This window comes from Diospyros lotus, chromosome 11 (assembly GCF_014633365.1).
Source record: "Diospyros lotus cultivar Yz01 chromosome 11, ASM1463336v1, whole genome shotgun sequence".
Taxonomy (NCBI): domain Eukaryota; kingdom Viridiplantae; phylum Streptophyta; class Magnoliopsida; order Ericales; family Ebenaceae; genus Diospyros; species Diospyros lotus.
The window spans coordinates 9,020,799-9,036,573 of record NC_068348.1 but is presented as its reverse complement, the minus strand read 5'-3'; the positions used below and the strand labels follow the sequence as shown (position 1 = coordinate 9,036,573).

General features: G+C 38.7%; 1 protein-coding gene across 2 annotated transcripts in view; it reads right to left on the bottom strand.

Moving 5' to 3' along the window:
* The window catches only part of LOC127813768 (uncharacterized), a 122,628-nt gene that overhangs the window by 79,898 nt on the left and 26,955 nt on the right, over positions 1–15,775 (bottom strand). For both annotated transcript variants that reach the window (XM_052354907.1, XM_052354906.1), the window contains 2 exons: positions 2,027–2,124; positions 492–674 (listed from right to left, as the gene is read on the bottom strand). In XM_052354907.1, coding sequence (XP_052210867.1) covers positions 492–674; positions 2,027–2,124 — 281 coding nt within the window. The remainder of the gene's footprint in view (positions 1–491; positions 675–2,026; positions 2,125–15,775) is intronic.

Here is a 15,775-nt window from a genome sequence, read left to right as displayed (position 1 = left end):
GATGTTAAAAAGGACTAACAGTAGATAAAAGAGCAAATAAACAATTAGTCAGCTAAGGGAAACCTTAATGTGATAGCTCCAAGATAGTAAATGTAGCACAACAAGATTTTGCTCGACCAAGTAAAGGAAGACAGCCAAGAAGACTAAGAAGCTGGTGAAACAATTTATATGTAGGACTTGAATTTTGATTGTAGGAGCATATTATGGATGAAATTTACACAACATAAGAGGACTTATCTATTTTGATTTATCCAAGTCATCCTGCATGATATTGTTTTGTAAACTATGTTGTAGCAGAATCCAAAAGGTAATTCATTTTATGGAACTTCTAATTTCAATAATTTGGAAAATATTAAAGCCACCATTGAGAAGACACAATTTTTCAATGCAGTTTAAGCCATCCATTTAAAATTAGAAGGCCACAACCAAATTGGAATGGGGAAAAGAAAAACATTTCACAAAACAAAGAAAGAAATAATGTGCCATCTCACCTTGATTCCAGCAGTGATGACTTTTTCCCCAACTGACACCACAATATTAGCAGCATTTCCCTTCCACGGCCTAGCGGAAACTTCAACAGAACTAAGCCTCAAAAATCCATGAACGGTGGAAGAAACTTGTGCCCAACATACAACACTTATGTCTGGGTAATTGTGCAACACAGCTCTAAGGGCCTGAAAGAAAATACGTTTAAAATATACATCTTTAATTACATGAAACCAAAATAGGTGGAAAAGAACAGGATTTAAATGTTTCATAAAAAAAATAAGAACAACCAAATAAAAGTTCAAAACAAATAAGGAAAGAACGTCTTCAGCAAAAGGGAACTTTTTGTTGATTGATTTGATTGATTCCCGAAGAAGATTGGAAGATAACATCTTGGGCTAACCTTCCTAATCAAGATAGATATTATGTTCCAAGTTTAGAAAGTATTTCAGCTTTAGTAATTCCCTATCCTTGTATTTATATCTTTCCTATTTTCTTGTATAGCGTACAGCAAGTTTTCCTTTTCTGTAACTTCCTTATTCTGTAATCTTCTTCCCTATTAATAGGGAACAGCTTCAAAAGGTTCTGACATGTTCACCAGACAGATCAGTTGAACAAAGAAGAAGCAATGAAGGCTTAGAAGAAAGGAAAGGGAAAAAACTGTGCAATGAAGGCACACTAGGGTTCTAGGCGGATCGGTCTGAATGAAATAATTAGAATAATTCCGCAATGATTCCGAATATACACGATAGTATCCTCTTATAGAGGAGTAGAGAAAGCTCACAAGGAAACCTACCTTTCACAAGAAATACAACATAAGGAAAGAACACATATTTACACTCTTAGGAAAGTTTCCTAAGTCTGATTTAGGAAACATCCTATTTCAGATTAGGAAGCTTCTAAAAATCTGCTGCATTCGTTGATCAAACACACGCACATCATCACACACATAATTCACCGTGCACCAACGTGTATATATGCAGAAAACTAACAAAAAAATTATTTTTGGGGGGGTTAAGAATAAAACAAACTAGTCACTGTATAAGGACAGCAATTGCATCTCCATCCATCTGTACCACATCATAAGGAATTAGAAAAGAAAAAGGAGAAGAAGGATACAAGAACAAAGGGACCTGAACAATATCCTGACAGTTTAATCCAGGTTTGTCTGAGGCACAAGAGTCCGAACTACTTTTTGGACAGCAGTCTGCCTTACACAAATAGGACTTCCTATCTGATGTTTTCCCTGGACCATGTTTACATTGCCAAAAATTTTCAAACAGAGAGGACAAGAACACAGACTTGCTGTACCTGCTGCCATCCAGCACTAAATTCTCTAATATAATTTGTACAAAGGAAGCTTACTAATTGTAAAGTCAGGTGGTGTATAAAGATCTAAAATTTAAATGTAAAACTTTTGCATCTGTTTGTTATTTAACTAAGACCTAATTCTGCCTACAGATGATCAACATCTGCCAGCTAGAAAAAAAGCAGTACAGAATGTAATCAACACCATTTTCAAGCTCAGCTTCAGTATTACCTGAAGAGCCTCAAGGGTTACTGTTGGGCTATTTACAGGTTCACAGTATCGAAATATGACAGAGAGAATGCCAGACTTTTCTTGAGCCTCAAAAGGACCTGGAGAGATTCAATTAAATTGCTAAGTTGGTTAACAATAAGGCATTACATGGGATCAGCATGCATGCCAAAAGATAATGAAAGTTTCAACAATGAATGCAAGCAACAATCAGCTAAAAAATTTGTAAATATGTGCGCATGGCATGCAATTATATATTAGAAAGTAACCTAGACATTAGAGGATTGAATTGCTGCAGTATATTTGACTTTCAGGTAAAGCAATTATACAAACTAAAATAAACTAAAAGGATTACTACTTACATCCTTCAACAGCCAATAGCCACTCCTGGCTCCATTCTTGATCATACAACTTAATGTTACCTCAGGAAGTGAAACATTAGAATTAACAACACATTAAGCAATTACAAAGGAAAGGGTGTGTCAAGAATGACGGGAAAAAGTATTCAATCTTATTTCCCATGAAGGGATTAACTGTATTTATATACAAGGCTGCCTATCAAACTAGGAAGTTTCCAAAACAGAATAGGTAAGTTTCCAAATTCAGAATTGGAAACCTATACAATTTAGGATACAACAAATTTAGAAAGAGATCACAGCCACCTATCTTCTAGAAGATATACACTATGCTTTTAGAAAGAAAAAACCAATCAAGTGATATGTTCTTGCCCGAGTCTAAGGACAAGATCAATTACTCATCATCGTTGACACTCTCTCTCAAGATTGTGAATGGATGTCATGCATCCCAATCTTGCTTATCAACCTTTGACATACAGTTGTAGATAATCCCTTAGTTAACACACCAACCAATTGGTCACTTGAGGATATATATGGAGTACAAATTAGGCCACTGTTCAATTTCTCTTTAATGAAATGCCTATCCACTTCAACATGCTTTGTTCGGTCATGTTGAACAGGATTGTGAGCAATGCTTATTGCTGATTATTATCACAGTAGAGCCTCATAGGAGCTGTCCACTTGATTCTACGATTATCCAATAATATTTTCAGTCATAGTAATTCACACATCCCTATAGCCATGAACCAGAATTCTACTTCAGCACTTGACCGAGCCACCACACTTTGTTTTTTGCTCCTTCAAGTCATAAGATTATCTCCTAGAAAAGTGCAGTAACCAGAAATAGACCTCTTATCCACAATAGACCCAGTATAATCAACATCTGTGTAAGCCTCAAGGGGCATGATTTCTCCCTTCTTAAATAGAATACCTCTCTCGGGGGTTCCCTTCAAGTAGTGTAAAATTCTATACACTACCTTAAGATGAGTTTCTTTCGGGTTGTGCATAAATTGGCTAACCACACTTCCTGCATAGGCAACGTCTAGCCGAGTATGAGCTAGATAAATGAGCCTCCCAACCAGTCTTTAATAGGATCCTTTATCTACCATACTATCTTTTAGAACCTCCCCTAACCTGTGATTAGGTTCAGTTAGAGCACCAACCGCCTTACTACCCAACATTCATGTTTCATTGAGTAGGTCTAATATGTACTTCTGCTAAGAGATAAATATCCTTTCTTTCGAATGAGCCACTTCTATGCCAAAAAAATATTTCAATCTCCCCAATTCTTTAATTTCAAACTCTCTAATTAGATATTCTCTTAGTTTGTTCATGCCTTCTTCATCATTTCCGGTGACTATAATATCATCCACATACACTATCAACACTATCACTCCCCCTGTTGCCCAGTGATGGATGAATAGGTATGATCTCTTTGACTTTGCTTGTATCCCATACTAAGCATTACCTTTGTAAAATGGCCAAACCAGGCCCTTGGTTGTTAGGCCAAAACTAGGTGGTAACTCCAAGTAAACCTCATTTTCTAGATCCCCATGCAAAAATGCATTTTTAACATCATATTGCTGCAGTGGCCAACCTAGATTAGTAGCTAAGGATAAAAGTACCCTGACCGTATTCAACTTTGCAACCGAAGCAAATGTATCAAGGTAATCTATCCCATACACCTGTGTGTAACCCTTAGCCACCAATCTTGCCTTGTACCTGTCCAAGAACCCATATGATTTATATTTTACCATGTAAATCCACTTACATCCCACTGGATGTTTCCATTTAGGCAACTGAACAACCTCCCAAGTTTGATTCTTTTCTAGGGCTGCCATCTCAACCTCCATGGCATTCTTCCAATTCTCATTCTCTATTGCTTCAGAAAAGGTTTTGGGAATAGGAAGGGTATGAAGGCTAGTGAGAAAGGCTTTATGGTTAGATGACAATTTGGAATAGGATAGGAACAAGTGTAGGGGATGTTTTCTGTAGGTCCTAGTACCTTTCCTAAGAGCAATAGGCCAATCAAGATCACTCTTAGAAGTTTCAATTTCAATATCAAGTATGGATTCAATAGATATAATAGGCTCAGCATCAGGTATTATAATTCAGTAGATAGATTACCTAGAGGGTTGTCAAGAGGGCTGGCAGTGCTAGCTTTAACAGTATAGGACTAGGACTTCAATTAGATGTAGAGGCTTGCATAGGGGAAGGAACCGGTCCTTTCCTCCTTTAGTATACCTGCAATGGACAAGGAGTAGATGGTAAAGGCTTTCCTAGTGTCATACCTAGTGAGTCCTCTAGGATAACTAGGGGGGGAGAAGAGAATAATAGCTCAAGAAGGACAAAGAACTAATCCTTAGCCTCTAGAACTGGACTCTCCCCCTAAGGGTAAGGATGACCAAAATAAGGGATATTCTCAACAAATGTTACATCTAACAACAACAACATATCCAGCCTTTATCCCACTATGTGGGGTTGCTTATATGAATTATAGACTTCCATGTATTTCTATCTTTTGTCATATCTTCATTTAAGCCCATACACTTCATATCAAACTTTAATGTCCCAAAGTCTTCTTAGGTCTGCTTCTACCTCTTTTTTTGACTAGTTGTTCCATTTCATCAACTCTTCTCATAGGAGCATCTCTTTCTTGAAAGGGGGATGATAACGCTTGGAACCTTTTTGAGTAGAAGAATTGTTGATTGATTCTCGAAGCCTATAAGGAGATTGGAAGATAAAGTCTTGAGCTAACCTTCCTAAATCAAGACAGATATTATCTTCAAAGTTTAGAAACTAATTCAGATTTAGAGATTTCCTATTCTTGTATTTATATATTTTTATTTCCTTGTATAGTGTACAACAAGACTTTCCTTTATTGTAACTTTCCTATATTGTAATCGTCTTCCATATTAATAGAAAATGTATTCTAGTGTCTATACTCAATAAGAGAATTACAATTCCTTTCTTCTTTCGTCATATTTTGTACCAAATTCTACATGGTATCAAAACCTGTTGTTACCTAAGGAAGCTTTGTTCTCTTATGGCCTTCATTGCCATGATAATCCATTTGTTCCTCCCTTCACCATTTTTTTGTCATCATCCCATAAAATGTTCTAGATCTCAGAAACTGCTTCTCCCACGTCCACGAGAGAAGCAATACCAATTGAGCCATCAACCAAAGGTGCTTCTTCCAGTGAGCTGCCCAGTATGCACCATTCATACCGTTTGGATGGTGGTAACTACCTCCAATGGTCTCAGCTGGTGAGAACCTTTTTGAAGGGTAGAGGAAAGATTTCTCATCTCACTGGACCAGCCCCTAAAGCCTCGAATCCCACGTTTGTTGACAGGGATATAGAGGACTCAATGTTGATGTCATGGCTTCGAAGTTCGATACAACCCGAGGTGAGTAAAAACTACATGTTTTTATCTATAACTAAGGACATTTGGGAGACAGTTAAGAGGATTTACTCAAAGGTACAAAATACACCTATTGTGCATGAAATTAAGACTAAAATCAGTAACACAAAATAAGGATCCTTGTCTGTGATTGATTACTATAATAGGATGAATAGTTTTTGACTTGAGTTAGACCATTATCAAGATATCAAGATGGTATGTAGTGAAGATGCTATTATTCTAACCTCTATGCTTGAAAGAGATAGAATAGTAGAGTTTTTTGCTGGACCCAATCATGAATTTGATCAAGTAAGAGCACAGATCCTTAGCCGCGAAAAAAAGCCATCTTTGAATTAGGTCTATTTCATAGTTCAAAGTGAGGAACATAGGATGACAGCCATGTTTAATGACCATCATTTGGAAGGATTTACTATGATTTCCAAAAAGGTGTAGGGTGCGCGGCCAAAAACACTACAAGGACGAGATCAGTCTGTTCCTAAAAAAAGAGAGAGAGAGAGAGTATGGTGTTTCTATTGCAAGAAGCCAAGACACACGAGAGAGACATGCTTCAAACTGCAAGGTAAAGGGGTTGTACAGAGCAAAATGAGAGGATTTATTTATATCTAATTGATAAGATATAAATAAATTGATATCTAATTGATAAAAGATAAGGTAAAATTCTTTGATTTTCTTTCTCTAGATATGATATGATATGATTTAAATCTTTCTAATTGATAAGAGATAAGGTAAAATCCTTTGATTTTATAGATATAAATAAATTGTTTCTCTAGATATGATATGATATGATTTAAATCTTTCTAATTGATAAGAGATAAGCTAAGATTTGAATTTATCTTATGGAAAAAAAAAAAAAAAAGATATTTGATTGGGATCCTTATCAAATAGGATTCTTGACTATAAATATGGCTTTCCCCCTTCATAATTCTTCACTTCCCCTCTCCTTAGTTGGCCGACCCCCTCCCTCTCTTTTCTTTGTTTATTCCTTTCTTACTACAAGCAAGATAGCAAGGTGTGAAGGTTTTGATTAGGAGAAAATAGTTAAAAGATCTATTTTTTCCAATCAAGTTGAAGGTAAGTGCATTATGAAATATTTTCATGTTTAAATAAATTCATGAAATCAAGTTTTATGGTTCCTCATGTCATGATTACAAGTAAGTTTCGGGACCAAAGTTTAGTAGCTACGCACGAAGGTTCTTAGCCCCACAAATTGGTAGAATCTATCGTGTCTCCTCATGTTACAAGTTTAAGTTATCCCATGTTTAAATACGATTAATAGTTCATTTGTGTTTATTGAGATTTATCTCACCCTTATCCCCCCCCCCCCCCACTTTAGGCGGCTATGAATAAGGAGGTTAAAGCATGGACGTGGCACGTGATGGCACGTTCGAAAGAATTTCAAGAATTTAATTTCAGTTTTTTTTTCTAGGATGTCTATTAGATAAGCCAATCAAAGTTTTTTTTTTTTTTCTTTCTTTCTATTGAAATAAAGTTTTCAATGTTAAACTCTGGATTTTATATGAATGCTATAAAGCATGTTTTGAAATTTTATTTAAGTTTATTAAAGTTTGATTCTCAGTTTTAAGTTTTCGGGGGTCACATAGCCTCTCTACCAACCTTCTTTCAGTGCATAAACTTACTCAAGACCTTAATTATCGTGTAACCTTTTCTCTTCACGACTGTGTGTTTCAGGATCTGGCCACAGGGGAAGTTGATTGGTGTTGTTAAAGCACACAAAGGGTTGTACTACTTACAAAATGCCTATGAATCACCTGCAGATCAGCTCACTCTAGCCTGTTCTTCCCAACAAAACTCTACCCAATATGATGTATGGCTTCAACATCATAGACTTGGACATCCTCCTTTCCCTTTATTAAAGACAATGTTTCCAAGTTTGTTTTCTGGTTTGAATATTAATGAATTACAATATGAGGTGTGTGAATTGTCTAAACATCATAGAGTTCTCTATGCTATCAGTAATCAACTATCCTTTTTTCCCTTCTCTTTGGTGCATTCTGATGTGTGGGGCCCTTCTAAAATCTCCAACTGTTCTGGGGTTAAGTGATTTGTCTCTTTTGTTGATAATTGTACTAGGATGACTTGGGTTTACTAATTGAAAGATAAAACAACCCTTAGTAACATCCTACCTTCTTTTCATAGAATGATTCTCACCCGATTTGGAGTGTCAATTAAAAGGTTCAGAACTGATAATGCAATGGATTATTTCAATCATCACTTTAAATCAGTTTTTCCAACAAAAGGGGATTATTCATGAATCCTCTTGAGTTTATACCCCTAAACAAAATGGAGTTGCTAAAAGAAATATGACGCATCTCCTAAAAGTCACTAGGGCTCTCTTGCATCAACATCTTATGCCTAAATCTTTTTGGGGTGACGTAGTGTTAACTACCACATATATGATCAATAGGGTTCCTTTTAGGGTGCTAGGTCATCTCAGTCCTTTTTAGTGTCTCACATCTCACTTCCAAAAACTCCATCTTCATACTCCTCCTCCTCTTAAAGTGTTTGGGTGTATAGCCTTTATACATGTGTCTAAGCAACAAAGGGAAAAATTTGATCCTAGGGCTCTTCGTTGTGCCTTTATAGCCTATTCACCTACTCAAAAGGGATATAAGTGTTACCTGTTAGTGTATGTCCTACAACTTAAGAGTTAAATTGTACTTGATACATGTTAGGTGCAGCCTGACAACGGTTAACTCTTGATTCTTCGAGAACTCACGCAAAAGCGAGAATTGACAGAGAGAGGGAGAGGGATAGAATTTAGAGGGAAAGAAAGAGAATTTTAAAGAGAAGGAGAGTGTTCTGAATTGGAATTAATGTATTCATGCTTCTGTCATGAGCGATCAACCTTTTATACTGATCACTTACAAATTCGAATGAAAAGGAGCTTCCTGCTCTTATTACTCCCGCCCTATAACTACCGCTACATGTGTGGTTAGTTACTCTCTTATACTAGCATTTACAATAAGAAATTTAAGGATAGTAAGGGAATTTAGGAGTAGTCTGTGACAATTACCCTCCCCTTGAAGAATTTCTTGTCCTCAAGAAATATAAAGTAGATTGGCAACTCTCAGAAAATGTTTGAGCAATTCTGGGAGGTATTCCCAAGTGTTGTCTTTGGTAGGCAGCTGACTCCATTTCACTAACACTTGCATTAGGGTAATCCCGTGCTTATGGATCACTCTTTTGTCGAGGATAGCTTCTGATTCCCTTGGTAACTTTGGTCCTGGACTCTTGGTGGGTAGGCAGGAACTAGTAGGTTGGTTTCTTACACCTCTCTTGAGCAATGATACGTGAAAGACCGGGTGAATTAGAGATCCCTCCGGTAGTTGGAGCTAGTAAGCGACCTTTCCCAATTTTGTTGTTATAGAGAATGGACCATAGTACCTCAGGCTCAATTTAGTAGTGGGCTCTCCAGTCACCGCCCTCACCTGCATTGGTCTCAACTTTAGGTACACTGACTCCCCTACTGAAAACTCCCTCTCACTTCGCCCTTTGTCGGCTTGTTACTTCATTCGGTTTCTTGCCATAGCCAAGTCTTTCTTCAACTGTTGAAGAATTCCTTGCCGCTGCTAAAGCTAGTCATCTACCGCAGTCACTTTAACAAACTCAGGGGGCACTAGTAGGAAAGGGGGTTTATATCCAAAAAGAGCTTTAAATGGTGATCTTCGTATAGAACTATGGTAGCTAGAATTATACCACCACTAAGCTAAAGCCAGCCACTTGTACCACTACTTCGGTTGTTCAAAACTTAGGCACTTCAAGTAATTTTTCAAACATTGGTTAACCCTTTCCATCTGCCCATTCGTTTGAGGATGGTAGGCTAATGACATGTTTAGTTTGGTCCCTATATTCTTCCATAGAGCCTACCAAAACAAGCTAGTAAAGACCTTGTCACAGTCAGAAATAATGGTCTTGGGAACCCCGTGCAACTTAATGACCTGATCCAAGAATATTCGCGCGACCTCTTGGGTAGTATAGGGGTGGGATAGCCTGATGAAATGGGCAAATTTTGTGAGCCGATCAACCACTACCATTATGTAGTTCTTTCCTTCTAACTTAGGAAGCCCTTCCACAAAGTCCATGGACAGGCTTTCCCATGCTTGCCCTGGAATTTCTAAAGGTTGTAGGAGTCTCGGTGTGGCCACTATTTCATATTTGCATCGTTTACAAGCATCACACCCCATAACGAACTGAACTATTGCTTCCTTCAACTTTGGCCAAAAGAAAAGTTGCTTGACTTTGATGTAGATGTTTTGAATCCCTGAATGTCCCCCTAAAGGAGATCCATGTAAGGCATGGAGGATCTTGTCTTTTAGCTATGGACAATCTCCAACCACTATCCTCCCTTTATATCTTAGTACCCAATTATGTAATGTGTACCCTTTCTTACTATTAGGGTCCAACACTAGCTACTCCAATATCTTTTTCACCGATTCATCAAGCTCATAACTATTTGCTACTTCTTGATACCATTTAGGTATGGCCGCTGAAATGGTTGTGGTCTCTCCCTTCTCCATACAGCAGGATAGAGCGTCTGCCACTATGTTGTCTTTCCCTTTTTTATATTGTATTGTATAATCAAGACCCATTAACTTAGCCATACCCGTTTTCTGTAGTTATGTGTGGAGTCTCTACTGCAACAAGTATTTGAGACTTTGGTGGTCAATTTTCATCACAAACTGCCCTCCTTCCAAGTAGTGCCTCCATTTTTCCACTGCTAATAAGACTGCCACAAACTCCTTCTCGTAAATACTTAGCCCCTTCATGTCGTGGGGATAAAGCTTGGCTGAGGAAGGCTATGGGTCTGCCCTCTTGCATCAGTACTACCCCTACCCCATTATCACAAGCATCTGTTTAAACCACAAACGTTTTGTTGAAATCCGGCAATCCCAACACGGGCGCCTCACTCATGGCCTTCTTTAGCTATTCAAACGTTGCCTCAGCTTCTGACCCCTACCTGAATGCATCTTTCTTTAACAATTGGGTTAGTGGTCGACTTATTACACCGTACCCTTTCACAAATCGTCGGTAGTACCCTGTTAACTTGAGGAAGCCCCTTAAGAACTTAAGATTTGCAGGTCTTGGCCACTCTTGCATAGTTGCCACCTTGCTGGGGTCAATGTTGACCCCATCTCCATAAATAACATACCCCAAATATTCTACTTGTTTTTATGCAAAGGTAACACTTTTGACTTTTTGATATACAATTGGTTGACTCTAAGGATCTCAAATGTAGTCATTAGGTGTGTAATGTGTTGGTTAAAGTCTCAGTTATATACTAGAATATCATCAAAAAACACTAATATAAAGGTATGAAGGTGTGGTTCGAAGATTTGGTTCATTAAGGATTGGAATATAGCCGATGCATTGGTGAGGCCAAAGGACATTATCAAAAATTCATAATGGCCTTGATGAGTACGGAAGGCAGTTTTATGGGTATCGTTTAGGCTCATTCTAATCTGATGATAGCCAGCTCAAAGGTCTAGTTTAGAAAAAATAGTTGCCCCCTTCAATTCATCCAAGAGATCCTCAATAAGTGGAATTGAAAATTTGTCCTTGACAGTCATGGTGTTTAGCTGTCGGTAATCCACACAAAAAGGCCATGAACCATCTTTTTTTTTTAACCAACAATACCGGGGATGCAAAGGGACTATGGCTAGGCTAGATTAGAGTTTTGTAGCATTTCTTTGATCATTTTCTCGATTTCTATTTTTTGGGCTGGGGGAATAACGATAGGCCCGAGAATTGCAAGGTTCAAATTAGGGTTTAAGGTTAATGGTGTGGTCATGGGTTCGAGGTGGAGGTAAGGTTATAGGCTCTTTAAACAAATCCTCATATTCAACCAACAGTAAATCTAATGAGTCAAGTTGCCTTACCTCCCAAGTAGTTTGATGCGGGCTGCTTACCACCACTAGCAGATCACCTTGCTCTTTGGGCTCCTCTTCTTCTCCTTCTACTGCTTGGATGGAAAAAAGCTAAGTCACCATGTTCATCCTGCGTTTGAGTAGTTTCTATAGTCTCTTACCAGTGATCATTTTACACATGCCCACCTCTTTGCTCCCCACTAGCATCAACCTTCTCCCATCCTTCTCAAAAGTGACTTCCATCTTATTAAAATCGAAGCATATAGGACTCACATGCTTCATCCAGTCTACTCCCAAGACTATATCGCAACCTCCCAATTTGAGCAGCCTAAGATCTGTCTTGAAGCTTTCCCCTTGTATAGTCCAGCAAAAACCTGCACAAGCTAATTGGCTAACCACTTTACTACCATTAGCCACGGTCACTGCCAGTGGCTGAGTGTTAATTAATGAACACTTCAGCCTCTCTTAGCCGATTCTTCATCTATAAAACTGTGGGTGCTCTCACTGTCTATGAGAATCATAAGCTTGCAATCCTCCACTCTTCCTTCCACTTTAATAATCTTATTATTAGCTAAACCCCTCTGGGCATGCAACGAAATCTCACCATTGTCTTCCTCTCCGTCATAGGCCTCCGGTACCTCTTCTTCCCCCAAGCACTCCTCCTCTCCTTCCAACAACAGCAGTTGTTTCTAACATTGATGCCCCGGAAAGTACCTATCCCCACACTTATAGCAAAGATTGGCATGTCTCCTCTACTCTATTAGCTTCTCCCATTGAGCTATGGGAGCTGGTGGGAGTGAATTCCGCATTCCTTGTACTCCCTTCCAATTTTCTCTGATCTGAGCCCTTCCCACGAGAGTTAACAGATTGTGTGTTCCTCCCCTACTCACCAACTGTTGCTTCTTCATGAGCACCACCACTGCTAACTCATGCAACCGAACACTATCAGTAGCATGCTTAAGAGTCTAAGGCTGTAGCACCTTCACCATAGGCTTCAATTCTTCATTCAGACCACTAATAAAACTGGAGACAAAATAAGCCTCCATGAGGTAAGGGTTATGGTTGAGCATCAGTGCCTTCAACTCTTCAAACCTCCTCTGGTACTCAGCCACCGATCCACTTTGCCTAATCTTGTTAAATTCTTTCACCACATCAGTCATTCGCCTTTCTCCAAACCGCTCACAGAGTTCTGTTGCAAACTCTACCCGAGGACACTCTTCCCTTGTTTTTGCCCATCCTTGATACCAATCATCACCAGCATCGTTTAAGTAGGTCGCAGCCATGATTACCTTCTGGTGCTCCGGAATTCTAAACCACTTGAAGGCCCTTTCACATAGCCTAATCCACCAGCGGGGTGTATTCCCATCAAACATGGGGATATCCAATTTTGGCATTGGTATCCCCAGATGCCCAAGGGTACCATTTCCTCCTTGTCTCCAGCTAGTCACGTGATCTCCTATTTCCCCCGGCTCCTCCCCAGCCTCCGAGGCTACCGGCCTCCTCTGACTCATCCCGTGGCTAAGAAGAATCGGATCCACTCTATCCCGAGGAGGAAAATCTGGAGAGAGACTTACCGGTTGTTGCCGCGCAAACATAACCATGAAGCCTTAAAGCTACTCTTGATTTGCGTTCCTACCTCTTCCCTGATCTGAGTGACCGCCCCATCTAGTTTGCGGTTAATGGAAATGACTGCCTCGTGGTTACGATTTGATCCCAATTTGAGCTGATCTACTCGCGCCAGCAAGTCCGAGACTGTGGACCCGAATTGGTGTAGTTTGCGCCTCCATGTTCTTCATCCTTGTACCATCTACCATCACCAGATCTGTTTGCAGCTGAATTGGCCGGGATCGCTCTAATACCAAATTATCAGGTGCAGCCTAACAGCGATGAACTCTCGATTCTTTGAGAACTCACGCGAAAGCGAGAATTAACAGAGAGAAGGAGAGGGATAGAATTAGAGGGAGAGAAAGAGAATTTTAGGGAGAATGAGAGTGTTCTGAATTGGAATCAATGTATTCATGCTTCTGTCATGAGCGATCAGCCTTTTATACCGATCACTTACAAATTCGAATGAAAAGGAGCTTCCCGCTCTTATTACTCCCGCCCTATAACTACCGCTACATGTGCTGTTAGTTCCTCTATTATACTAGCATTTACAACAAGAAATTTAAGGGTAGTAAGGGAATTCAAGAGTAGTCTGTGACAATACATTATGATGTGATATATTTGTTGAGTAATATATCTAATTGTTTCATGTTCATGTTATCTATTGGCAAGCTTTGTCTTTTGTATTTATTTATTTATTCATCAATTACTTAAATACAAGATGCCTAAAGACAAAGTTCCTAACTTTACTCTGTGTAGAAAGGAATTGAGGTGTGACTTCAATTGTAAGATCCTTGATACACCTAAGAGTTTAACCTTAAACATATCCCTGATCAAAAGTGTCATTGAGACGGGACATCAATGACACAAAGAGACCGGAATGTGCTATGTTGTTACCTTTAGAAAAGGTAGTAGTTGATCTTAAAGACAATGGGTATGGGATATGTGAAGCTTAGGAAGAAAACCCTAGCTTTTAATATGTATATACCACTTAATTAAACTCATAGACTATACACCTATATATATATACAAATACAATGGGTCATGGGCCATGGGCTCTAACATAAGATTAACCCTAGACTATAACCATATAACTCAACACTCCCCCCTCAAGCTGGAGCATATATATCATATGCACCAAGCTTGCTACAAATATGCTCAATTCAAGGACCCCTAAGAGACTTAGTGAAAACATCTGTTAACTGGTCATTAGAATTAACAAAATCTGTGGTAATACAACCAAATAAAATCTTCTCTCGGACAAAGTGACAATTTATCTCGATATGTTTGGTCCTCTCATGAAAGACTAGATTGGAAGCAATATGTAATGCAGCTTGATTGTCGCAAATTAATCTCATATGTGATATCTCCCCAAACTTGAGCTCTTGAAACAATTGTTTTAACCAGATAAATTCAAACGATGCCAAGTCTATAGCACGATATTCTGTTTTTGCGCTCGACCTAGCAACAACCTCCTACTTCTTACTTTTCCAAGATACTAGGTTTCCTCCAACCAGAACACAATATCCTAAAGTAGACCGTCTACCAGAGGGAGAACCTGCCCAATTAGCATCAGAATATCCGACTACTTGAGTATGACATTTGTCCTCATACAATAGCCCTCTACTTGGAGCCCCCTTAATATACCTGAGAATCCAGACTACCGCATCCCAGTGGCTATCGCAAGGGGACTGTAAAAACTAACTGACAACACTGACTGAGAAAGAAATATCTGGGCAAGTGATACGCATCCTCCAAGATATTTCTTATATCTTAACAATAGGTTACGTATCCTCGTATCCTAAAAATCATGAATTTGACACATATGACCTCTAGATACATACTTGCACCCAAGTCTATGTAACATAGATCAGCAAATGTGGCATCAAAATGAAGACATAATCAAATGTATTCTCAATAAGAGTAAAGCTACCACTCAACCAAATATTAGGTAAGTCTCTTCTTGTACCCCTCTGGCACCCCATTTGATAACAACCTCAACCCTACAAGACCCAATCGATGAGCTCGACATATCCTATGAAGACAAATAGACCAAGAGACGCTCCTGTGAGGAGAGTTGATGAAATGGAACAATTAATCAAAAAAAGAGGTAGAGGCAAACCTAAGAAGACTTTGAGAGAGACATTAAAGTTTGATATGAAGTGTATGGATCTCAATGAAGATATGACAAAAAATAAAAATACATGGAAGTCTAGAATTCATGTAGCCGACCCCACATAGTGGGATAAAGGCTAGATATGTTGTTGTTGTTGTTGTTTAGAAAATGAAAATTTGGAAAACATGATTCTCCAAAATTGAACGGAACTAAGAAAACACCTAAAATGAGTTTTTCAAATTTTAAATTTGGTGATTTGGAAAATGTAGTTCTCCACAAAATTTCCCCCAAATCATCTCATCTCCTCTACATAAGTTACACAAAAGAAAAGCTCCCTTCCTCCCTCCCTATCTTGAACATGTATTCC